At 44.9% G+C, this 20,954-nt stretch overlaps 2 protein-coding genes across 4 annotated transcripts in view; both read left to right on the top strand.

Moving 5' to 3' along the window:
• Window positions 1-8,376, top strand: part of LOC122726811 (multidrug and toxin extrusion protein 1-like) — a 43,502-nt gene extending 35,126 nt beyond the window's left edge. For 2 of the 3 annotated variants that reach the window (XM_043964795.1, XM_043964794.1), the window contains exons 15-17: window positions 3,891-3,985; window positions 5,766-5,853; window positions 7,547-8,376. In XM_043964795.1, the coding sequence (XP_043820730.1) occupies window positions 3,891-3,985; window positions 5,766-5,853; window positions 7,547-7,782 (419 nt within the window). In that variant the 3' untranslated portion in view covers window positions 7,783-8,376. The remainder of the gene's footprint in view (window positions 1-3,890; window positions 3,986-5,765; window positions 5,854-7,546) is intronic. The other variant, XM_043964796.1, reaches the window with a different exon arrangement.
• Window positions 8,377-12,259: 3,883 nt separating this feature from the next.
• Window positions 12,260-20,954, top strand: part of LOC122755299 (multidrug and toxin extrusion protein 2-like) — a 49,896-nt gene continuing 41,201 nt past the window's right edge. Inside the window, exons 1-3 of the mRNA XM_044003613.1 lie at window positions 12,260-12,487; window positions 13,727-13,828; window positions 18,536-18,604. Coding sequence (XP_043859548.1) covers window positions 12,260-12,487; window positions 13,727-13,828; window positions 18,536-18,604 — 399 coding nt within the window. The remainder of the gene's footprint in view (window positions 12,488-13,726; window positions 13,829-18,535; window positions 18,605-20,954) is intronic.

The raw sequence follows: 20,954 nt of genomic DNA, 5'->3' as shown, positions 1-20,954 counted from the left end.
CTACCACATTTTACAGATGAGGAAACTGAGGCACACACCTAGATAGCATTTGAGGTCCTCGCAATTTCCCAGGGGTCCTGTGAAGCAGAAAGCTGTGGAATTGACTTCCTTGGGAGATGGCTCCTCATCACTGGGGGGTCTTCAAGAAAGAGGCTGGATGCCCGCTTACCTGAGAGTCTGGCTTGGACTAGATGACCTCTGAGGTCCCTTCTATGGATGATCAGTCTGGAAGGGTACCTGAGAGCCTTGAATGCCAGACCACTCAATAGCCCTTTCATTTGGTAAGCCATGAGAATCCCCTCTAGATTTTATAAACAAGGGAGGGACTGTGAACAGTAATAATAGCTGCTAATATTGGAGGCAGTTGGAGGCATGGAAGTCAGGAAGACCTGAGTTCAGATCCAGACACTAACACTTACTAGCTGTGTGACCCTGGTCAAGTCATTTTACCTTTTGTTTGCCTCAATTTCCTCAACTGTAAAATGGAGATAATAATAGTACTTCCCTCCCAGGGTAGTCATGAGGATCAAATGAGAGAAAAATTGTAAAATATCTAACACAGTGCCTAGTAAATAAGTGCCCATAGCGAGTACTAGATAAGTTCTGGCAAGTGTTAATATTTTTATAATTATACAATATAATATATGTATGTTATGGTTACATCTGATTTAGGATTGTATATTATTGATATAATTATATATCATGATTAACATTTTACTTATGTGATTGGCATATAATCACATTTTCTAGATTTATCCTGTTTTATATATACATACATGTTTTATATATGATATAGATATATAAGATATTTATAGAATCACATATATATGTAGAATGTGATTACATAAATGTTAAAAATAGCCTGCATTTATATATTTTCCATGTCAGTCACTGTGCTAGATAGTCTACAAATATGATCTTCTTTGATCTTCACAACAACCCTCAGAGAGCAGTACTTTTATTTTTATTCATATATGTGTATATATGCATATGCATGTATATATACATGTGTAAATAACACATATGTGTATGTATGTGTATTGGGTGTTGGGTGTGTATGTATGCATATACACGTATTGCCATGCATATGTATATATAGCTATATGTTATGTTTTATATATAGTTATATATATACATAAACATATAAATACCCATACCTACATGTATGTACAAATGTCTATTATATGTGAATATTGTGTTATGCACATGTATAAACACACATGTGTATATGTATAGTTATATACTGATAGTGTTTTAGGTATAGTTTTAGAGATATGCATAAACATGTAGAAATAGATACACCTCTATCTATGTGTGTATAGTTTATGTATGTGACTATATAGTATGTGTACATGTACCTATATACATGTATGTGTATATATGTATAGTTATATAGTGTTTATTTTTATATAGTTTTAGATATGTACATAAGCATATGCATAAATATACCCACATACATCTATGTATAACTATATGTATATATTGTATGTCTACGAATATACTGGGGCAGGGGTGGGGTGCACAGTCACTAGTTCTTACGACACCTCTGTGAGGCAGGCACCAGTAACGTCTCCATTTTAGAGAGAAGGACGCCCAGCTCTGCCTCCCTCTGAGTTGGGGGGGCTCTCTCCCCACACCCTAGAGAAGGAAGGGATCTTCAAGGTCACTAGCTTCTAGCCCTCTCATTCCACAGATGAGGGCAGTGTGGTCTAGAAAGCTTAGGGGGATTAGCCAGGCTGGCCGAGGGACTCCCCCAGCCCCTGCCTTGACCGTGAGGCAAGATTGCAATTCTGGGGCTCCCCAGATGCTATTATTGTCCCCATTTCAGAGATGACAGAATGGAGGCCCAGGAGCACAGAGTTAGTAAATGCCTGAGGTGGGAATCAGACCCAGGTTCCCTTTGTCCAGTGACCCCATCCCCTGGGATTCTGTTTATAGAAGGTAACATTTATGTAGGTAGCCCATTTCTTCCTGAAATCCAAAGGTCAATCAGCAAGCATTTATTAGATGCCTGCTGCATGCCAGGCATGGCGCTGAGTGACGGGGGGCCTCAGGGACAAAGAATGGAACAATCACACAGCTCTGGGGGACCCCACGATTTGGGCAGAGAAACTTCAGGCCAAGAAGCCAGAGGCCGAGGTTGGAAGCTGTCGTGGAAGGAGTCCCATGGCTCTCTTCCTGCCTGCCAATGGTGCCTTCTCATCACTTGATCTCTCTCCACCTCTGCCCCACCCCTGCCCCCACCCACCCTTTTAGGAAAACAGAGCAGCTGTCAGTTCTTCTGACCGGAATAGTTTATCCCTGGGAAGACTGTTCTTCCCTGGCCTGGCACCTTCTTGGGTCTGCTGTTGGTAGCCTTTGGCAGACACCGTGGCCAGCAAGGCCAAAAATGTCTCTGTGTTTGCTGAAATCAGAGCCGCCCGGCCCCAGGCCTGACTCCTTCTTGGCTGCCCCTAAGGAGGCGTGAGCGATGGCCCACCCAGTAACTGAACGCTCCTCTTGGGTGTCTTGCCCCATTTCTTCTTCTCTGCTCTGTGTTATGCTTCATAGTGATATTAATAGTGCGTATTTATAAAGCACTTTCACAAATATTATCTCATTATCTCATTTGGTCCTTCCATTTTATAGATGAGGAAAACTGGGGCAGAGGTTAGAGTGACCTTCCCAGGGTCACACAGCTAGGAGGTATCTGAGGTCACATTTGAACTTGGGTCTTCCTTACTCCGAGTCTAGCCTTCTATCTCCTGAGCCACCTCTCTGCCTTATTGGTACATATCTTACCTCCCCTACCAAGCTGTAATGAATGAATGGGCATTTAAGAGCTCGCTACATGCCAGGCACTGACTGGGCTGGATGCCAGGGATATAAGTACAAAAAATGAGACAGTCGCTTTAAGGAACTCACATTCCTCAGCAGTAGCTGCAGATCAACTGCCCCCAGCTGTCAGGTGGGCACAGGAGCTCTCAGAGAAGGAGAACCCTGCCCCCCTCAATGGCCAGTCCTGCTTCTTACTGAGCCCCCAGAGCCAACATCCTGGAACACAGATCCTATAGAGAAAGGGCCCGGCATCCTACCAACAGTCACCCACGGGGTAGCCAGGCCAGCCTGGCTAAGCCACAGGGCATCCTGGGGGAGAGAGAGGAGGCAGCAAGCCAAACCACCACTGTCTGCCCCCACTCCTACCCCAGACCCTGAAGGAGACAGCCCAGGACTCTGAACCCAAGGGTGTTGGGGACACTCAGACTTCCAGTCCAGTGTCTGCAGCTATCATCCCAGGAAGCAGCCCCTGTGGGCAAGTCACTTCACCTTTTCCTGCCTCAGTTTCCTCATCTGTAAAATAGTGATTAACTGTAGCACCAATTTCCCAGGGTTGTTGTCAGCATCAGCGGAAAAAACATTTTCAACCCCTACATAAATGCTAACTAGATGGCCTAGGTCGACAGCTGAATACAACGGAAGTTTCCTAAAATTCAAGGATCAGGTCTGATTTTTCTGGTACTCTCCGGACGCTTGGGGCTTCACTGGCAGCTGATAACGGTTAACTGAACTGTGGAATTGAACCCTCCCTCCATAGAGTTATAGATCTGAGCTGAAAAGGACCTCAGAGGCCACTTAGTCCAACACCTTCCCTTTCCAGGTGAGGAAATTACAACCCAGAGAGTCTTGGTGACTTGCCCAAGGTCAACCAGCTTATCCCCAGTGGCAGAGTTAGGATTTGAACCCATTTCCCACGACTCCAGATCTCTCTCCACTGCATCATAATCCTTCACCCAACAGTTCCTTGAGTAGGCAGCCACCCAACGCTACTTGTAGGACAAACTGACCAATAGGGGAGCAGGTTTTCCATAATGAGATGCCCATTTGCTCATTGCTAACGTTTCCCTTCCTAGGTCTGTGGTCAGGCATCATCATCTGCTCCATCTTGCAAGCCGCCTGCTTTCTGGGCTTCATCTTACGCTTGAACTGGGAAAAGGCCAGTGAAGAGGTAACCCTGCTCATGATTCATTCCCACAAACATTTCCCCATGGAGAATGTCAACAAGGCAGCGTTTTTCTGTCTCGCCCTTCTTCTGGAAGACCTTTTTCTCCTTTTGGGATTGATTTTTCTCTTGTTTTCACTGGCACGGAGGCTGGTATAGACAGCCAGATGGACAGGTTAGGACCCGCCCTCCTTTGTTTATCCATAGATCAGAAAAATACAAGGCCAGCTTCTTCCCACCAGCTTGGAGGGAGGCGGGGGGCGGGTCTGAAAAGGAGAATCTCAAGAATGAGGCAGATTAGGGGGCACGTAGGTAGCACAGTGGATAGAGCACTGGCCCTGAAGTCAGGAGGACCTGAGTTCAAATCGGGCCTCAGACACTTAACACTTACTAGCTGTGTGACCCCAATTGCCTCACTTAAAAAAAAAAAAAAAAGAACGAGGCAGATTAGAGTTCGACTTTGGGAGGAGCCATGGGAACCTCTCCTGCCTGTATTTCTGATGGGCCAAAGCCTTCCTGATGAGATCCAGTGCGGTCTGTGATCGTCATTCTGCCTTCCTCTTCTCTAACATGTTTCAGATTAGGATGAGTGCCTGGGTGAGAATCAAAATTGGGCCTATGTGGGAGGGAGTGGCTTCTGATGAATCTGTTCTGATTCCTTCTCTTTATCTCTGCCATTTTAACTTTGGGGAAAGACCAGAGACTTTAAAATCATCGATCAAAAGGACCTTCGAAGCCAGCATTCAACCCTTTAGTTTGACCGATGATGATGTCTAATGTGGAGACATCAGAGAGCATAGATCTAGGTCTAGAAAGGGACTTTAGAACCTTTTATTTTACAGATAAAGATACTGAGGCCTAGGAAAAATCACATATCTGGAAAGGGACCTCTAGGGGCTAGCCAGTCCAACCCCCTGACTTCATAGATAAGGAAACTGAGACCTAGGAAGGAAAAATGCTAGATCCTGGATTTAAAATTGGAAGGAACCTGAGATATCACCTAGACCAGTGGCTATCAAATTCACATAGAAATGGGATTGGGGGGGGGCGGGGCACGAAACCTTACATAAAGATCCCTGAAGGATACAGAATGACATAGGACACAGATAATGTTAATATGTGGTTTTCTATCATATTTGTATTTATTTTGTTAAATGTTTCCCAATTCCATTTTAATTTGGTTCTGGCCTGTGGTATGTTTGATACCTTGGGGCTGAGGATGGACTAGAAAGGGAAGAGTATAAGTCAGGGACACCAGGCAGGAGGTGGGGAGGCCAGAACTAGGGAGAGGGCCATGTGGGTGAAGAGAAAGGGACGGATGCTATAGAGATATGGAGGCAGAATGGACAAGATGTGGCAACTGATTGACTACAAGGGTTTAAGAGACCCTTGAGTTGAGAATGACTCTGAGGCTGCAGATCCTGGGAGGGTGGAGGGATAAGGGTGCCCTCACCAGAAATAGAGAATCCAGCCTGATTCTTTCCTGCCTCTGTTTCCAACTTTGAGAAAGAGCGTAGATTTAGAGGCCTGGGGGTCTGAGAGGACATAGAATTCAGCCTGGGGAAGTAAGATGACTTGCCTGGTCCTCTGATATCAGGGCCAGCTCTGTATCACCACCTCAAACCTGGCCAGCTTCAGGCCTCCCTCATGAAGTTACAGACAACACGGAAGCAAAGGGAAGGGGCTACAGGAGCTGGCTTTCCCTGAGTCGAGTGTCCATTGAAGCCCTTCCAGGGAAACACCTGCTGAGAAGGGTCAGGGATTGGTTGTGACTTTCCCTTTTCAGGCTCGAGTGCGGGCCAAGTTGAAGGGACAAGTGACCAGGGCTCGGAACCACCAAGATCGGGTCATCTATCAGGGCCCAATCCCATCAGGTATGATGACTCCATCCCTTCCTGCTGAACTGGCCTGTCTAGACCCTCATTTGTTAACTCGTCTAGTTCTGTGGCCGTGAATTACCCGTTAAAAGGAGCCGTGGTCATGGCATGGGGGTGGTCTTGAAATTAAGAACACCTGGGTTCAAATCCTGCCTCTGACCTTACTAGCTGGGAGCACCCGGCCAAGTCACTGAACCTCAAAGCCCTGAAGCTTCTCAAGCTTGGAGTGCTGGCCCATGGTAGGTATTCCTGCCCTCTGGGGGTTATGTTCTACTGAGGAGGAGAGATGGTACAATATAAACACGGATAAATAGATACAAATGTAAGGTCTAAGCCTTCTCTTCCCCATAGGAATCCCTGCCTTCTCTGGGCACCAAGAGTGGAAAGGGAAGGTCTATGGGCTGAGATATTCAGAATGCCATCTCTGTGTAAACCAAGCTCACAGTGCTTCGGGTCCCATCTCCCCTTTAGTCGGTCCTGTTGTCGTTCAGTCATTTTCAGTCTGTGTCTGAATCTCCATTACCCCATTTTGGGTTTTCTTGGCAAAGATACTAGAGTGGTTCGCCATTTCCTTCTCCACTCATTTTACAAATGAGGAAACTGAGGCCAACAGAGTTAAGTGATTTGCCCAGAGTCACACAGCTGGTAAGTGACTGAGGTGTGTATTTTAAAATTCTAAATGTGGGTTCTAATCTGTCCCCCCAGTTTTGGGGTAGAACTGGCTAAAATCACTGATAAATTCACCAAGAGTTTAGGCTTTTAAGGGTTTATTAAAAGATATAAGATAGTAAAGAGAGAGAAAGATTGAGATCAGATTCCTTCTAACATGGAAATCCTAGCCTTCCTAATCACCCACTTGAAGTCCTGCCACCAAGCGGATGTCTCCAACCCAAGAGGAAGTAACCCTCAGCCTTCGTCCCCTTCCTACTTTGGGTCCTCCTCCCAAGTTGATTGGCTGACGCAGCAGTCCAGAGCCTCTTGAGAACACTCCTTTAAGTGGGTACTTAGTGGCTCCTCATTCACGCCCAATCCAAACACTACTAAGTCAATCAAGTCAGACCCAGGGCATCTACCAAACTCCGTTATCTTAACACGGAGGCCAGATTTGAATTTAGGAAGATGAATCTTTTTGATTGCAGGCCCTGAACTCTATCCACTGTGCTACCCGGCTGTGTTCAAATTTTGTGGATTACCTAATTGACTACTAGCTACTTACTAGTCATGTGACCCTGAGCTAGTCACTTAATCTGCCTCAATTTTTTTCCTCATCTGTAAAATGAGGGACTTGGACTAGGTGACCTCCGAGGTTTGCCCTAGATCGATAGATAGGGGCAGCTAGGTGGCACAGGAGAGAAAGGACCGGCCCTGGCATCAGGAGGACCTGAGCTTAAATTTTCCCTCAGACACTTACTAGCTGTGTGACCCTGGGTAAGTCACTTAACCCCAACTGCCTCAAACATCCAGGGCCCTCTCCGGTCATCCTGATGTATATCTTGCCCCGGGACCCAGATGGCTCTGGAGGAGAGGTTGAGGTTGGTGACTTCGCACAGCCCTCCCTCACTTCAATCCAATTCAGTACAAGTCATGACATCAGCCCCATGTCATGGTCCTCCTGGAGAAGGAAGGACAAACAACAACAAATCAATGATCTTTTTAGAATTCAGACTGACTACACTCCCTTTTCTCGTAGTGGACTCGGAGCATCAGGCTGGTGTTTTACTGGGAGATGCGGGCGATGTTGTCAGCAAAGAGGAGAGCCAGGCAGAAGAACGACCCGTGAAGCCGGAGGAGCCCCTTTCTGGGGCCCATTCCAAAAACAAGGCCTTATCTTTGAAAGACTTGATCCTGCGGAGGGGGCTGGCGCTGCTGGCAGCCGTCTTAATCTTGGTGGTGGGCGTTTTGGTGAGGCTCTACACAGGAACATAGCCACAAGTCGAGGGGCTGTTTGTGCCAACGAAGGAATCGGCGGTAAATCTCCATTCCCCTTCCCCCAAAGGTGACAGCAATTGGCCGCCAGCTAACAGGACAGGCTTTGTGGTGTGGTGGAAAGAACACTGGTCTTGGAGTCAAGAGGACCCGAGTTCAAATCCCCGGTTCTGCCACTCACTACTATTACCATGGGACACTGAACAAATTACGTTACCTCTCGGAGTCTCAGTATCCTCATCTGTAAAATGGAGAGGCTAGCCTCAGAAGCCCCTTCTGGTTCTAATCCTGACTCTGCTGTGCCTATGGATGTCCTCTGAGAATCGACAGGGCAAGTACCTATTGCCTGCCTGAAGGAAAGGAGCCGAGGCCTGGTCCCATCCCTTCCTCTGAGAGGCTCTTCTGAGTGTTAACTGATCATCCATCACTGACTTGGAGAAGAACTCCAGTGACTGCTTATATATATTGTGCTCTGCTGATATAGTAGCTTGCTGTTTTGTTTTTTTCCCAGAAATATAAACCCATGCATCTTGAAGGGCTTGTGGAAATTTTAGAAATCAATTTTCAAAAGCCTTCTCTCTCAATAAATCTTTATTCTCCCTTCACCTTACCACTGAGTTGGTTTGTCCACAGCCATACACTGTGGGTAGAGCCATAGACTAGCCCCTGAGGGTAGAATGGGGGGAAAAACCCCAAAAAACAGAGGGAGAGAAGAATGGTGTCCTGCAGTGAGGTTTTTTCTTTACCAGACCTTTATTTTTTTCCCCCAGTTATGTAAAGGTAGTTTTCAACTTTCACTTTTATAAGATTTTGAGTTGGGGTTGTGGGGGTGTGGCTTTCATGGCACTGAGTCATCTCTACCATGCCTGGGTTTGGTCACTATGACTGTGCAAGTCAGCATGACAAAGCAAAAAGGGGACAGGAGAGGGGGGCCTCAAGTTAACTTCCTGTGCTTAAGTAAGTGAACTTATAACAAAGCTCTGGGGCCTAATACACAGAACTTTCTAATTATTCTTCCATATAAGACCTGTAAAACATGATAGTACTAGCTGATTAGACTGACCAGATATATATCACTAAATGCATATCAATATACACTAATAGCCAAGTGATCACTACCCTTATGGAATCCTACTAAACTGTTTGTTTGGGTTTTTGTTGTTGTTTTTTCGGGGCAATGAGGGTTAAGTGACTTGCCCAGGGTCACACAGCTAGTAAGTGTCAAGTGTCGGAGGCTGGATTTGAACTCAGGTCCTCCTGAATCCAGGGCTGGTGCTTTATCCACTGCGCCACCTAGCTGCCCTGAATCCTACTAAACTGAATGACACAGACTGGAATACCATAGGGGTTAAATGAATCATTTGGCACAAGAGACACCAGGGTGGGAATGACCAAGTCAGTGTGGTGGTGATGGGAACAGCAAGCTTGGTTGGAGTAGAAGGCTTAAAAGTGAGAATACAAAGTTAAGTAGGGGAAAGGAAAGGATTTCGGGAGGAAGGGGGACCTAAAGGCTAAGCTGAGTCATCTGAGCTTCAGGGAGCCACCCTTGGTACAAAAACAGGGGAGGTTTAGGTCCAGAGTTGGATCTCATCACATAGGGAACTCCAGGTGAGGAAATTTCCTCTACCAATTTAGATCCACACCTGTCCTGCAGCCTTCCTGGAAGTTAAATGACTTGCCCAGGATCACATAATCAGGGATGCTTCAGAGGTAAGAGTGGGGTTTTTTTAGATGACCCCAAAATAAGCAAGTGCTGAGTAACAGAGGCCCGATCTTAAAGCCAGGAAGACCTGGGTTCAAATCTCACTTTGGACATATACTGTGTGACCCTGGGCACACTCTCTGGGCAGGTCTCTAAGACTTGAAATTACAGAGAAAACACCTACATTGGTAGGTTTCCTTACCCCTGAGTTTTTGAAACCCAGGTCTAGTCCCTATCACTAAACTTTGAAGCTGTTAGTCAATTTTCAAAAAGTCAATTTTCAATTTTCTTCATCGACGGGATCTTCCAAAAGTATTTTCTCTTGTAGAAAGTCAGCAAGGATTTATGAAGTGCTTACAATGTGCACTCTTCTAAGGTCAGAGAATTTTTTAAAAGGCAACCCTTCCCCCGACCCCCATTCCTGTTTTCAAGGAATATCCATTCTAATAAACGAGGTAACAAATAACTAGATACCTCCAAGATATTTACAGAGAAGATGAAAGGTATGCTGAGAAAGGAATGCATCAGCATGGTGGAGGCCTGGGAAAAACCTCCTGTAGATGGTGGAATTTAAGATGAATCTTGAGGAAAGCCAGGGAAACTGAGAGGCCCAGCTGAGAGGGGAAAAACAGCCAGGGATCAGTGTAACCAGATTACAGGGTGCATTGAAAGGATTTAAGGCAGGTTATGAAGAGCTTCTGATGCCCAAAAGGGAGATTGTAACTGACCTTTGCAGGTAACAGGGGGCCACTGGAGCTCATTGAGCATGGTCACACCTATACTTTCGAAAAATCACCTTGGCAGTTGAATGGAAGATGGACTGGAGTTTGGAGAGAGACTTCAGGCAGGGAAAGTGATGAGGGCCTGAACTAGGGTAAATCAATTTAGCAACTTAAAAGTCTGAGGACCAAAACTCAAAGAAAAAATCCAGCTTATTTTTGTTAGACATTAACATGAGGATACCAATACCCTGGGGCAGCTAACTGATGCAGTGGATCAGAATCAGGAAGACTCGTCTTCCCTGAATTCAAATCCAGCCTTAGACATTTACTAGCTGTATGACCCTGGGCAAGTCACTTCACCCTATTTACCTCAGTTTCCTCATCTGAAAAATAAGCCAGAGAAGGAAATGGCAAACCATGCCTGTAACTTTGCCCAAATGGGGTCACGAAGAGTTGGGCATGACTGAACAACACTAATATTCTATGACTTCAGTGCTCCATACAGTACCTATGTAGCAGATCTGCAGACCAGCAAAAGCCATCAGTTTAAAAATGGTCAAGAATCACCAGGGGACAAAAAGTGAAAAGGGTGTTTCTATTCTGGGGGTTAAAGAACACTGGAGAACGCCCAATGGGAGCTCAATCCCTAGGAGTAGGGGCTGGGCACTGGGATGACATCCCCTACATGGATAGTTAGTGATTCTGCCCTGGGCACGAGTAATGAGGGGGACAAAGGGGGGTGGGCAGGGCACTGCTCTCAACTTTGGAACAGACTCAGGTATTCTATGACTGAGCCTAAGGAAGCAGGGGGCCTTTTGATTTGGCTGCTGAGTCAGAACTGAATGTGAACTTACAAGACCCCCCTTGTCCTTTCCTCTGTGGCTACATTGAAGTGAGGTGGGTGATATGCCCTTAAACCCCTGGGTACTAAGGGAGGCCTTGATTCTCTACCACCTCCCCACCTGGGTCAAGGCCTGGGAGTGCTCGGACCTGCTATTGCTTCTGTATCTGCGGTGCCCGTTCTTTCTTGCCTTCAGGTGAAGGACTATATTAGAGAGGGCTGAGTTTTGAAACGTCCAAAGAGCAAGCTACTGAAGGTCCAAGAGTGAGAGACCACACGTGAATTGGCCGGCAGCTCTGAGGGGTGACCTGCTTCACTCGGTGTAGCCTTGGGTGGCCCTGGTAGCCCAGATAGCGCCCTATGTACTGCAGGCAATGGAACACCTTTGTGGCGTTCAGAAGTGGGGGTGGGGGTGGGAAAGCTGATGCTTTGCAGCAACCACTTAGAGCTTCAATCTTTTCTCTCCGCATAACTCCAGTGCACCCTTCTACAAAGACGCACGGTGGGGAGAGTGGGCATACCCACGGCGTACTCTGCTAGAGACATCACGTGTGACCTAAGCAGCTCACTCTAGCACCCGGTGCCCCGATCATTCTCTTCTTCTGGGGTCCTGATGTTGCTCCCCACTGGGCTCAGGTGGGGATGGAGGGAGGGGAGGAGAGTGAACGATTTCCTTCCTCCCTCCATCCCCTCCCTGCAAGGGCTGGGTTCTTCCTCGGCCATCAGGGATGATTCCCTGGACTCTCCCTGCCTTTGGACAGAGCCGCTGGTCTGCAGTGCAGGCTGGCAGGTCGTTAAAAAGGTCATCAAAGCTCTGTACGGCCGGGCCTTCGGCCGGTCAGTGGCCAGAGCCCTGGAATTCCTGAAAACGACGACCTCTCCGCTACCTGCTAGCTGTGATTGGTAGCTCGGGCTTAGGTCTGAGAAGTCACAACAGCGGGGCCGCTCGCCCCTTGGAATGGGGAAAGGCTAAATGGGCCAGCGGGCATCGGGACCGTGGAGCCCGGACCGGAGCCAGAGAGACCGCAGGTGAAGGCAGCCAGGCTTACGGGGCTTAATGGAGCGCCAGGGCTCGGCACTGGATCAGAGGCTCAATGGGAAACTCACCAGGCGCAGAGCGAGGCTGCGCGAGCTAGAGCTGCACGTGGTGGGGCGGAGCCTCGCGAGGCGGGGCCGCTGCGCAGGCGCGGGGCTGGGGTAGCGGGGAACCGGATGACATCGCTTCGGGAGCGCGTGCAGCTCGGGCTCCCAGAAAAACTGTCCCGCATGGAGTGCCTGGCCCAAGGGCCTCCAGGGGAGGCCCCCAAGCGCCTCTGGCCCAGTCTGCGGCCCCGGCTCGCCGCCCTCCGGGAGGTCCGCTGTCTGCGGAGGGTCCGCGGCGCGCTGCCGCCCAATGCCCGGCGCGAGGCGGCCGAGCTGGCGCGGATCGCGGGGCCCGTGGTGAGGGGCCCGAGCGGGGGCCCAGAGGGCTGGCTCTGGGAGCCCCTCCAGTCCTGGAGCCCGGGACCCAGACCAGAGAGCTTACTCCCCTCCTCCATCCTTCTTGGCCCCCTCCGCTCCACCTTCTTGCTTCCTCTCCCCCTCCCCTCCACCTTCTTGCTTCCCCTCCCCCTCCCCGCCATCCTTCTTGCCCTCCCTCCCCCTCCTCCTTGCCTCCCATGTCCTTCCACCGTCCATCTCTCTTGCTTCTTACAGCCCTCACCCTTCTTCAGTCCATCCGTCCTGATTCCCGTGCCTGTCATTCAGTCCATCCTTACTTTATTCTTCAGCATATCTCCTCCCTCCCTTTGAGCCATCTAACTGAGCCTTACTCATCCGGGTAAAATGAGGGGCTGGATGAAAGAGCCTCTGGGAGCCCATCTGAGCCCTTCCCTCCGCACCTGCCTGCTGATGTCTTTTTTACTCCCTCTCGTCCCTTCCATCTCCCAGCTCCCTCCATCTCTGGGCAAACGAGGACATCTTGGATGTGAGACCATGAAGAGAGTTTGTGCATCATCTTTTCTCCCCGTCCCCAGTTTCACCAATAAGCAGAATCCATTAAATCTGAATGAATATTCTCTGTATAAGGTGAACCAGCTTGCTGACAATTGTCAGCAAAACACAGGATCTCAGAAGTGGAAAAGGGAAAGCACCCTAGCTAGATCTCTTCAGTCCATCCCATACCTGAGTAGGAAGTCTCTGCAATATCACTGATGGCAGTTAATTCAGAAAATTTGTATTTCCTTTTGACATACGTGCCGAAGATTCATGTGATCACAAGATTTTTTGTTTGTTTGTTTTACCTTAAAGGTCATCTGGTTCGATCTTTTCATTTTATAGAGCATCAAACTGAAGCCCAGAGATGGGAATTCAAAGCCACCCAGGTGTTTTAGCTGCAGAGCCATTTTACATATTGGTTCAAAGGGCTCTTGAGTGCTGCACTCCCCTTATTCTATCCCAAGGGGCTTATTTGAATTCTGAGACCACTTTTCAGCCATTAAACGAATTTGTATGTGAAATAAATTCAGTTCACAGTTATTCCTGCTTATACTTTTCAAGGCTCAATCACTCACATTATCTCCTTCAATCTTCAAGACATGGGGTGGGGGGTGGGAGGGGGCTGAGCAGTAGATGTGAACTCTTTAATGTGACTTAACCACATTGTCTTTTCTTTGCCTCCTACCCTGATCTCTCCTCTAGTTCCTGGAGCAGTTGATGGTTTTTCTAATCAGTGTCGTAAGCTCCATATTTTGTGGACATTTAGGGAAAGTTGAGTTGGATGCTGTTACACTTGCTTTATCCGTATGTATTCTTAAAGTTAAGTTCGAACATATAAGAGTAAAGAATTTAAAGTAGGAAAGATCACCTAGTCTGACATGAGGAAACTGGGTCTAGAATAGGGAAATGACTTGGCCAAGATCACACAGGTAAAAAACTTCATTGATTTGGACCCTACTATTTCTGAATTTATAATGTTTGGATTCAAGTTAATTCTTTATCAGTGTGTGAGATTAAAATTGGATATTGTGAGATTAAAATTGGATATTAGATCATAAATCTACCCTACTTAACCTTTCCCTTAATTTATCTCCCAGACTAGTAAATGGAAGAAGCTTCTGGTTTTCTAGATAGACCTTTTATTTTTATGGTAGTCACAAGGTGATGTTGATTAGAAGGATAGGAAAGTAGAAATACAATACAAATCGTCTTAAATCTAGGCTTAGTCTATATTCTGTATAAAACTCACCAAAATCCAAGGCCACCTTTGGGGAGAGAGACCGAGTTAAGCGCGTGCTGTCAACCGAGAGCCGGCCGAGTCAAACTCCAGTCCGCGTCTGTCTGTGCAGCGCAGCCAGGAGAACAGCGGAGCAGGAAAAAGCCCCACTTCCGTTCTCTCCTTGCCTTTTAAGCTCGCACCCCAGAAGTCGAGTGCTCAGCAGGCAATCTGGCGTGCGTCGCAGGTGGACTGGTGTGCGTAGCTCATGCTGTTGGTCTCCTCCCCAAAAGGGTGGTCCTAAAAAAAAAAAAACTGGCGTCTCTCCATTATCTAACCGACTGTTAAAACTTTTTACCACATTCCCCCCTTTTGTTCCTCAAGAAACAAAATATTTCCTTGATGGAACAGTAAAAAGAATATAGTAACTATTGCTAACTAATAATATGTGAACAACAATATAGAAAAGGAAGAGAGGAAAGTTTTGTCCAGAGGGGCGATTTTTTTGTCCTCATGAACCGATGCTTTGACATTAGTCTTGCAAAGGGAGAGCCTCTGCAGAGAGTACATGTTACAGATAGTGTATATTATAACAGAAAGGAGATAGTAAAAACAAACAAACAAACAAAAAAAAACCTGGCGTCTCTCCATTGTCTAACTGACTGTTAAAACTTTTTACCACAAGTGAAAGGATTCCCCCCCCCAAAAAAAATAATAATGCAAACAATATTTGAAGGGAAATTCTTTAAGCTACTTAACGGGGAAAATTGTTCAAGTACTTGAAACATTTTGGTGTAAATCAGAAAGGGTTAGGTCCAGAGAGCCAGGTTCTAGTTCCAACTCAGTCACTAACTAGGTTTCTGACTTTGGGATTTAGTTCCTTATCTGCAGAGTGATGGTGCTGGATTAATTGGCAGGCTCTAAGATCCCCTAGATCTCTAATGGATTCATTCATTGTATAGAAGCAGGATTGTGCTAAATGAAGTTTAAAGTAGGTCTAACAGAACCTCTAGGGCAGCTAGGTGGTGAAGTGGCTGGAACAGAAGCCCTGGACTCAGGAGAGACCTAACTTCAAGTCCAGCCTCAGATGTTTACTAGCTGTGTGACCCTGGGCAAATCACCTAACCCTGTCTACCTCAGTTTCCTCCTCTGTAAAATGAGCTGGCAGAGGAAATGGCAAACCACTCCAGTATCTTTGTCAAGAAAACACCAGATGGGGTCATGAAGAGTCAGACGTGACTAATCAACAAAAAAAAACACCACCACCAAAACCACAAAGGGCAGAATGTCTACCTGGCACTAGGTGGCAGAATTGATAAATATATGTACAAGGAAGAAAGCTTCATTTCTCCATGTTGTAGAATGTTGTTTTACTTTTCAGTACTCTTGTGTACTAGCCGTTAGTTTGAATTACAGAGATTGTACTAGAGTAGAGCAGTGAATTCTTTAATTAAACATGTCTTCCCTTTTAGACACAAGGTGAAATTACACTTCTCAGGGATTTTTTGTTATTGCTGGGGATTGGGATGGGAAGTTGGTTCTTGTTTCTTTCAATAAGCACTGGCAAATTTCTTTTTTACTCACTTGATTGATTGAATTGAAGCCTTTCTATAACGGCAAGGGAGTGTGATGGTGTCTTCTTTTTCAGACATCTTTTCTATCATAAGATTGTCCTTTTGAAATGTAAAAGCAGATGTTAGATGGGAATTTATTTTTTTGTTTATTTGTTTGGTTTTTTATGAAGCAATTGGGTTAAGTGACTTGCCCAGGGTCACACAGCTAGTAATTGTTAAGTGTCTGAGGCTGGATTTGAATTCAGGTCCTCCTTAATCCAGGGCTGGTGCTCTATACACTGCACCATGTAGCTGCCCCTATATGGGAATTTAAATTAAGTATTTGGGGTTACAAGGAATTTCAGACTCTGTTTAAACGACAGTGTTAAGAATAGACCAAGGAAAGAGCTATTTTATGAATAGCTGGTGGCATTCACTATTGTTGTTGTTATCCTTTGTTCTCCAAGAGGACCATGACATCAGGGTGATGTCATGACTTGCACTGAATTGGATTTAAGTGAGGAAGGGCTGTGCAAAGTCACCAACATCACTCTCTCCTCCAGAGCCATCTGGGTCCAGTGGCAAGATGGATGGATGGATGGATGGATGGATGGATAAATAGATAATCAGGATAAGTGGAGATGCTTGTATGTTTAAGGCAATTGGGGTTAAGTGGCTTGCCCAGAGTCACACAGTTAGTTAGTAAGTGTCAGGTAAGATATGAACTCAGGTCCTTCCAACTTCAGGGTCAGTGCTGTATCCACTGGGCCACCTAGCTGCCCCTTGCCTTATACGGAAAGATGAACCATGGAAAGGTCCTGAGAAAATGATACTGAGTCTTTTATAGTACAGGGATAGGGCAGCTAGGTGGCACAGTGGATAGAGCACTGACCCTGGAGTCAGGAGGACCTGAGTTCAAATCCAGCCTCAGACACTTGACACTCACTAGCTGTGTGACCTTGGGTAAGTCACTTAACCCCAATTGCCTCATCAAAAAAAAAAAAAAGATTACATATAGTACAGGGATAAGAAAACTGGCCATTCCTTAGTTTGACTTCTTTCTGTGATATTGATCTTCTGGGTATGGCTATCTCAGAGAATAATTTCTACCCCAGTTATCCTATTCAGAATAGAACAGCTAGTAGTTGAAAAGGGCCATTTAGCCAAGAGAAGCTAATCTTTATAAAGCCCACAACCCAAATAACTTATCAGTGCTGTGGAGCTTGTCTCCCTCAGTGCTTCTTCCCCCTTCCTTTCCCCTTCCTTCCCCCTTTCTTTATGGTTTTCACTTTATCAAGCCCTCCTTTTTTTGTCCTTGTCTCATCCTGTAACATGGAACCAAGGTGGGTTTTTTGGTTTGTACTCTTAAAACCGCATCTCTAACTGGAAGCCTTCCCCAACTCTAGTGCCTTCCCTGTGTTGGTTGTTTGCTATTAATCTTGTCTGTAGCTTTTTGTATATGTGTTCGTTTGCATGTTGACTCCTCCATTAGATTGTGAGCTCTCTAAGGGCAGTAGGGACTGCCTTCTTTTTTTATCCTTAGCACTTAGCACAATGCCTAATAGATGCTTAATAAATGTTTCTCAATTGATTTATTGATATACATGTATAATAATGTTTCATATTTCTTGTTTTTAATTTAGTTATGTGGTTTTTCTTATAGAAAAAGAAAAAATTCAAATCTGCTTTTTTAATCTGGCCATTGAGTATATGTTCACACATATTTCACTGTATTTTCATAATGACTATGTGTGAAATAGGCCCTATAACTATTATTGTTCCCATTTTTTACAGATAGCATCCAGAGAGGTAATGAATTGTCCAAAGCCACTAGCTTTCTTTATTAAGTGGCAAACCAGAACCAGAAATCATGGCTTCTTATTCCTAACCCAGCATTCTTTTTTACTGCTTTTACTTTGTTTAAAAACCACAAATAGAATCCCTAATCCTATAGCCCTCTTGGTCCTTGGTCTCAGGGGCCACTAGATGAAGGCCAGTATATGGATCAGCATTAATACATTTCCCCCTGGTGGAAAATCAGCTCAAAGTGTGTGTCCTGTTGACATTATCATCTCCACGCATGGAAAAGCATATTGATTTTTACCTTGCATTTATATGGAATTCAGCAAGTGTTTATTGAGTGCCTGCTTTGTTGAAGGCACTCTGATAGGAGCTAGAGATATCCAGATGAAAAAACGATAGCTCTTCTCCTCTGGGGACAGTCAGACTAGAACAGGGCCATAGAACATGGATGTAAAAGATAATACAGATTAGAAGGAGCAAAGGAGAATTCTGGTCACAGAGTTCTTGGGAAAGCTGGGGAGACTGAGAAGACCTCATGGAGGACGGGGAACCTGAGCTGAGTCTTGAGGAAGACAAAGATTCTGACAGGTGGATGGGAGGGAACATGTGGTAGAGATGGGGGATGTCCTGTAGGGAATATAGGATTCTCTTGAAATAGATTAAAATATTCATCTTCTAAAACAAAAAGTCAGGGTTGACATAGATGAATCTCTGACCTTGCAGTAGAGGCAAAAATTTATATTTAAATATGTATATTTACTTTGCATTGTAGGATCACAATAGGAATTATATCTTTTAAGTATAAAATGCTTGAAGTTACTCCCAGAAGTCTCATGTTATTTTTGCTATGCCTCCTTTTGAAAGGATATGGGATTGATAATGTGAGCGCGGTTCCATGCGTTGTCCATCCTTGATTGTATATTCTCTATTTGTTTTTAGGTTGTAAATGTAATTGGTATTTCAGTTGGAACGGGTTTAGCCTCAGCATGTGACACACTCGTATCTCAGGTAAGAAACAGCTCCCTTCCCTTTAGTTTTTTCTTTTTGTAGTTTATTTTTTAAAAAAACTTTTATTTTAAAAAATTATTTGCAGGGGAAAATCCAAATACAGTATTTTCCATGGAATGTCATCAGTATTAATTGTGACTTTCTAATCTCTAACAGGTTTTACTGAGTTTTATTTTTCTAAAGAAATGCAATTATAGATGCCATAAAGAAGAATAATTTTGGAGGGGCGGGGCAGTGAGGGTTAAGTGACTTGCCCAAGGTCACACAGCTAGTAAATGTCAAGTGTCTGAGGTTGGATTTGAACTCAGGTCCTTCTGAATCCAGGGCCAGTGCTTTATCCACTGCACCACCTAACTGCCCCAAGAAGAAGAATTTAAATATTTATGGTGGTTATATTTTAGCTTGTAAGATGTGCATCTATTATAGTCTTCTTTTTTAAAAAAAATTTGCTATCTTTTATTTTTACATTACCTTCATTAAATGTGTACTCCTTCCTCAGCTAGTAGCATAGTGGATAGAGCTGTAAGCCTAAAATTAGGAAGACCTGAGTTCAAATCCAGATTGAAACAATTAGTAGTGGTGTGACCCTGAGCAAAATATCTCATTTCTGCCTACCTCAGTTTCTTCAACTCTAAAATGGGGATAAATAATAACACCAACCTCCCAGGGTTGTTGTCAGGATCTAATGAGATAATATTTGTAAAGTGCTTAGCACAATGCCTGGCACATAGGGAGCACATAATAAATTCCTAGCCCTTCCTCTCTTATTTCCTTGTTCCCTCTCATCTTCCCTCCTTTCTCCCCTCCCTCATAGCAGAGATTAAAAGAGAGAAGTGGGGGGGGGGGAAGAAGTGAGTTCCATGAAGCTGACCAACACATCAAGTCTGACCAAATATATTTGTTGTTCCATTTGACCAGTTCCCTTCTTATCTCAGTTGTATTGCTTTTTTCATATAAAACCTTCTGAATTTCATGTAATTGAAGTTATATAATTTTTTATCATTTCTCTCCCTACTCATAGTTACGAAAGGCACTTGGTCTGCCACCCTTCTGATTTTTTAATGCTGTAACCTTTGATGTTCAGATTGCAAATACAATTTTATTGGGTTTATACCATACAGTATAAAGAGAGAATTACCAGAAGAACATACTGGTTTTCAAAGAGGCAGAGTAACTGGAGACCAAATTGCCTACATTCACTGGATTTTGGACAAAGGAAGGAAGTTCCAGAAAAACATCTACTTCTGCTTCATTGGCTATACTAAAGCCTCTGACTGTGTGGATCACAACAAAATGTGACAAGTCCTCAAAAAGATGGGAATACCAGTTCATCTTACTTATCTTCCTTAAGAATCTGTATGTGTGCCAAGAAGCAACAGTTAGAACCAAACATGGAACTACTGGTTGGCTTAAAGTTGGAAAAGGAGTATGACACAGCTATATATTGTTACCTTATTTATTTATTTAACTTCTATGCAGAGCACATCGTTTGAAATGCCAGGCTTGATGAACCAAAAGCCAGAATTAAGGCTGCTGAGAGAAATATCATCAATCTCATATGTATGCAGAGGATACCATTATGATGGCAGAAAGTGAAGAGGAATTAAGAACCTCTTGATGAGGGTGAAAGAGGAGAGTGGGAAAAGATGGCTTGAAGTTTAACATCAAAAAAACTAAGATCTAGGCAACTGGTCTCATCACTTTCTGGAAAAAAAAGAGGGAGAAGAAAAGGAAGCAGTGTCAGATTATATATTCTTGGGCTGAAAGATCACTCCAGATGGTGACTATAGCCATGATATTAAAAGATACTTGCTCCTTGGAAAGAAAGCTATGGTAAATCTGGACAGCAGGCTACAAAGCAGAGACATTCCCTTACTGTTAAAGGTCTATGTAGTCAAAGTTATGATTTTTCCAATAGGAATGTATGGTTGGGAGAGTTGGACTACAAGGAAAGCTGAGGGCCACAGAATTGATGCTTTCAAATTGAGGTGCTAGAGAAGACTTCTGAGAGTCCCTTGGACAGCAAGGAGGTCAAATCAGTCAATACTTAAAAAATTAATTCTAGTTATTTACTGGAAGGTCAAATAAAGCTAAAGCTTTAATTACTTTGGGCACACAATGAGAGGACAGGCCTCATTGGAAAAGATGCTGGTATTGGGAAAGATTGAAGGCAGAAGGAAAAGGGGATGGCAGAGTATGAGGTGGATAGATAATGTCATGGAAACAATAAACATGAATTTTGACAGACATTGAGGTATAGTAGAGGATAGAAGGAACTGGTATGCTGTGGTCCTGTGGGGGTCACAAAGAGTTAGACATGACTGAACGACTGAACAATAACAAGTATAAG

The sequence above is a fragment of the Dromiciops gliroides genome, chromosome 4 (assembly GCF_019393635.1).
Source record: "Dromiciops gliroides isolate mDroGli1 chromosome 4, mDroGli1.pri, whole genome shotgun sequence".
Taxonomy (NCBI): domain Eukaryota; kingdom Metazoa; phylum Chordata; class Mammalia; order Microbiotheria; family Microbiotheriidae; genus Dromiciops; species Dromiciops gliroides.
This window is presented reverse-complemented; position numbering and strand designations above follow the sequence as displayed.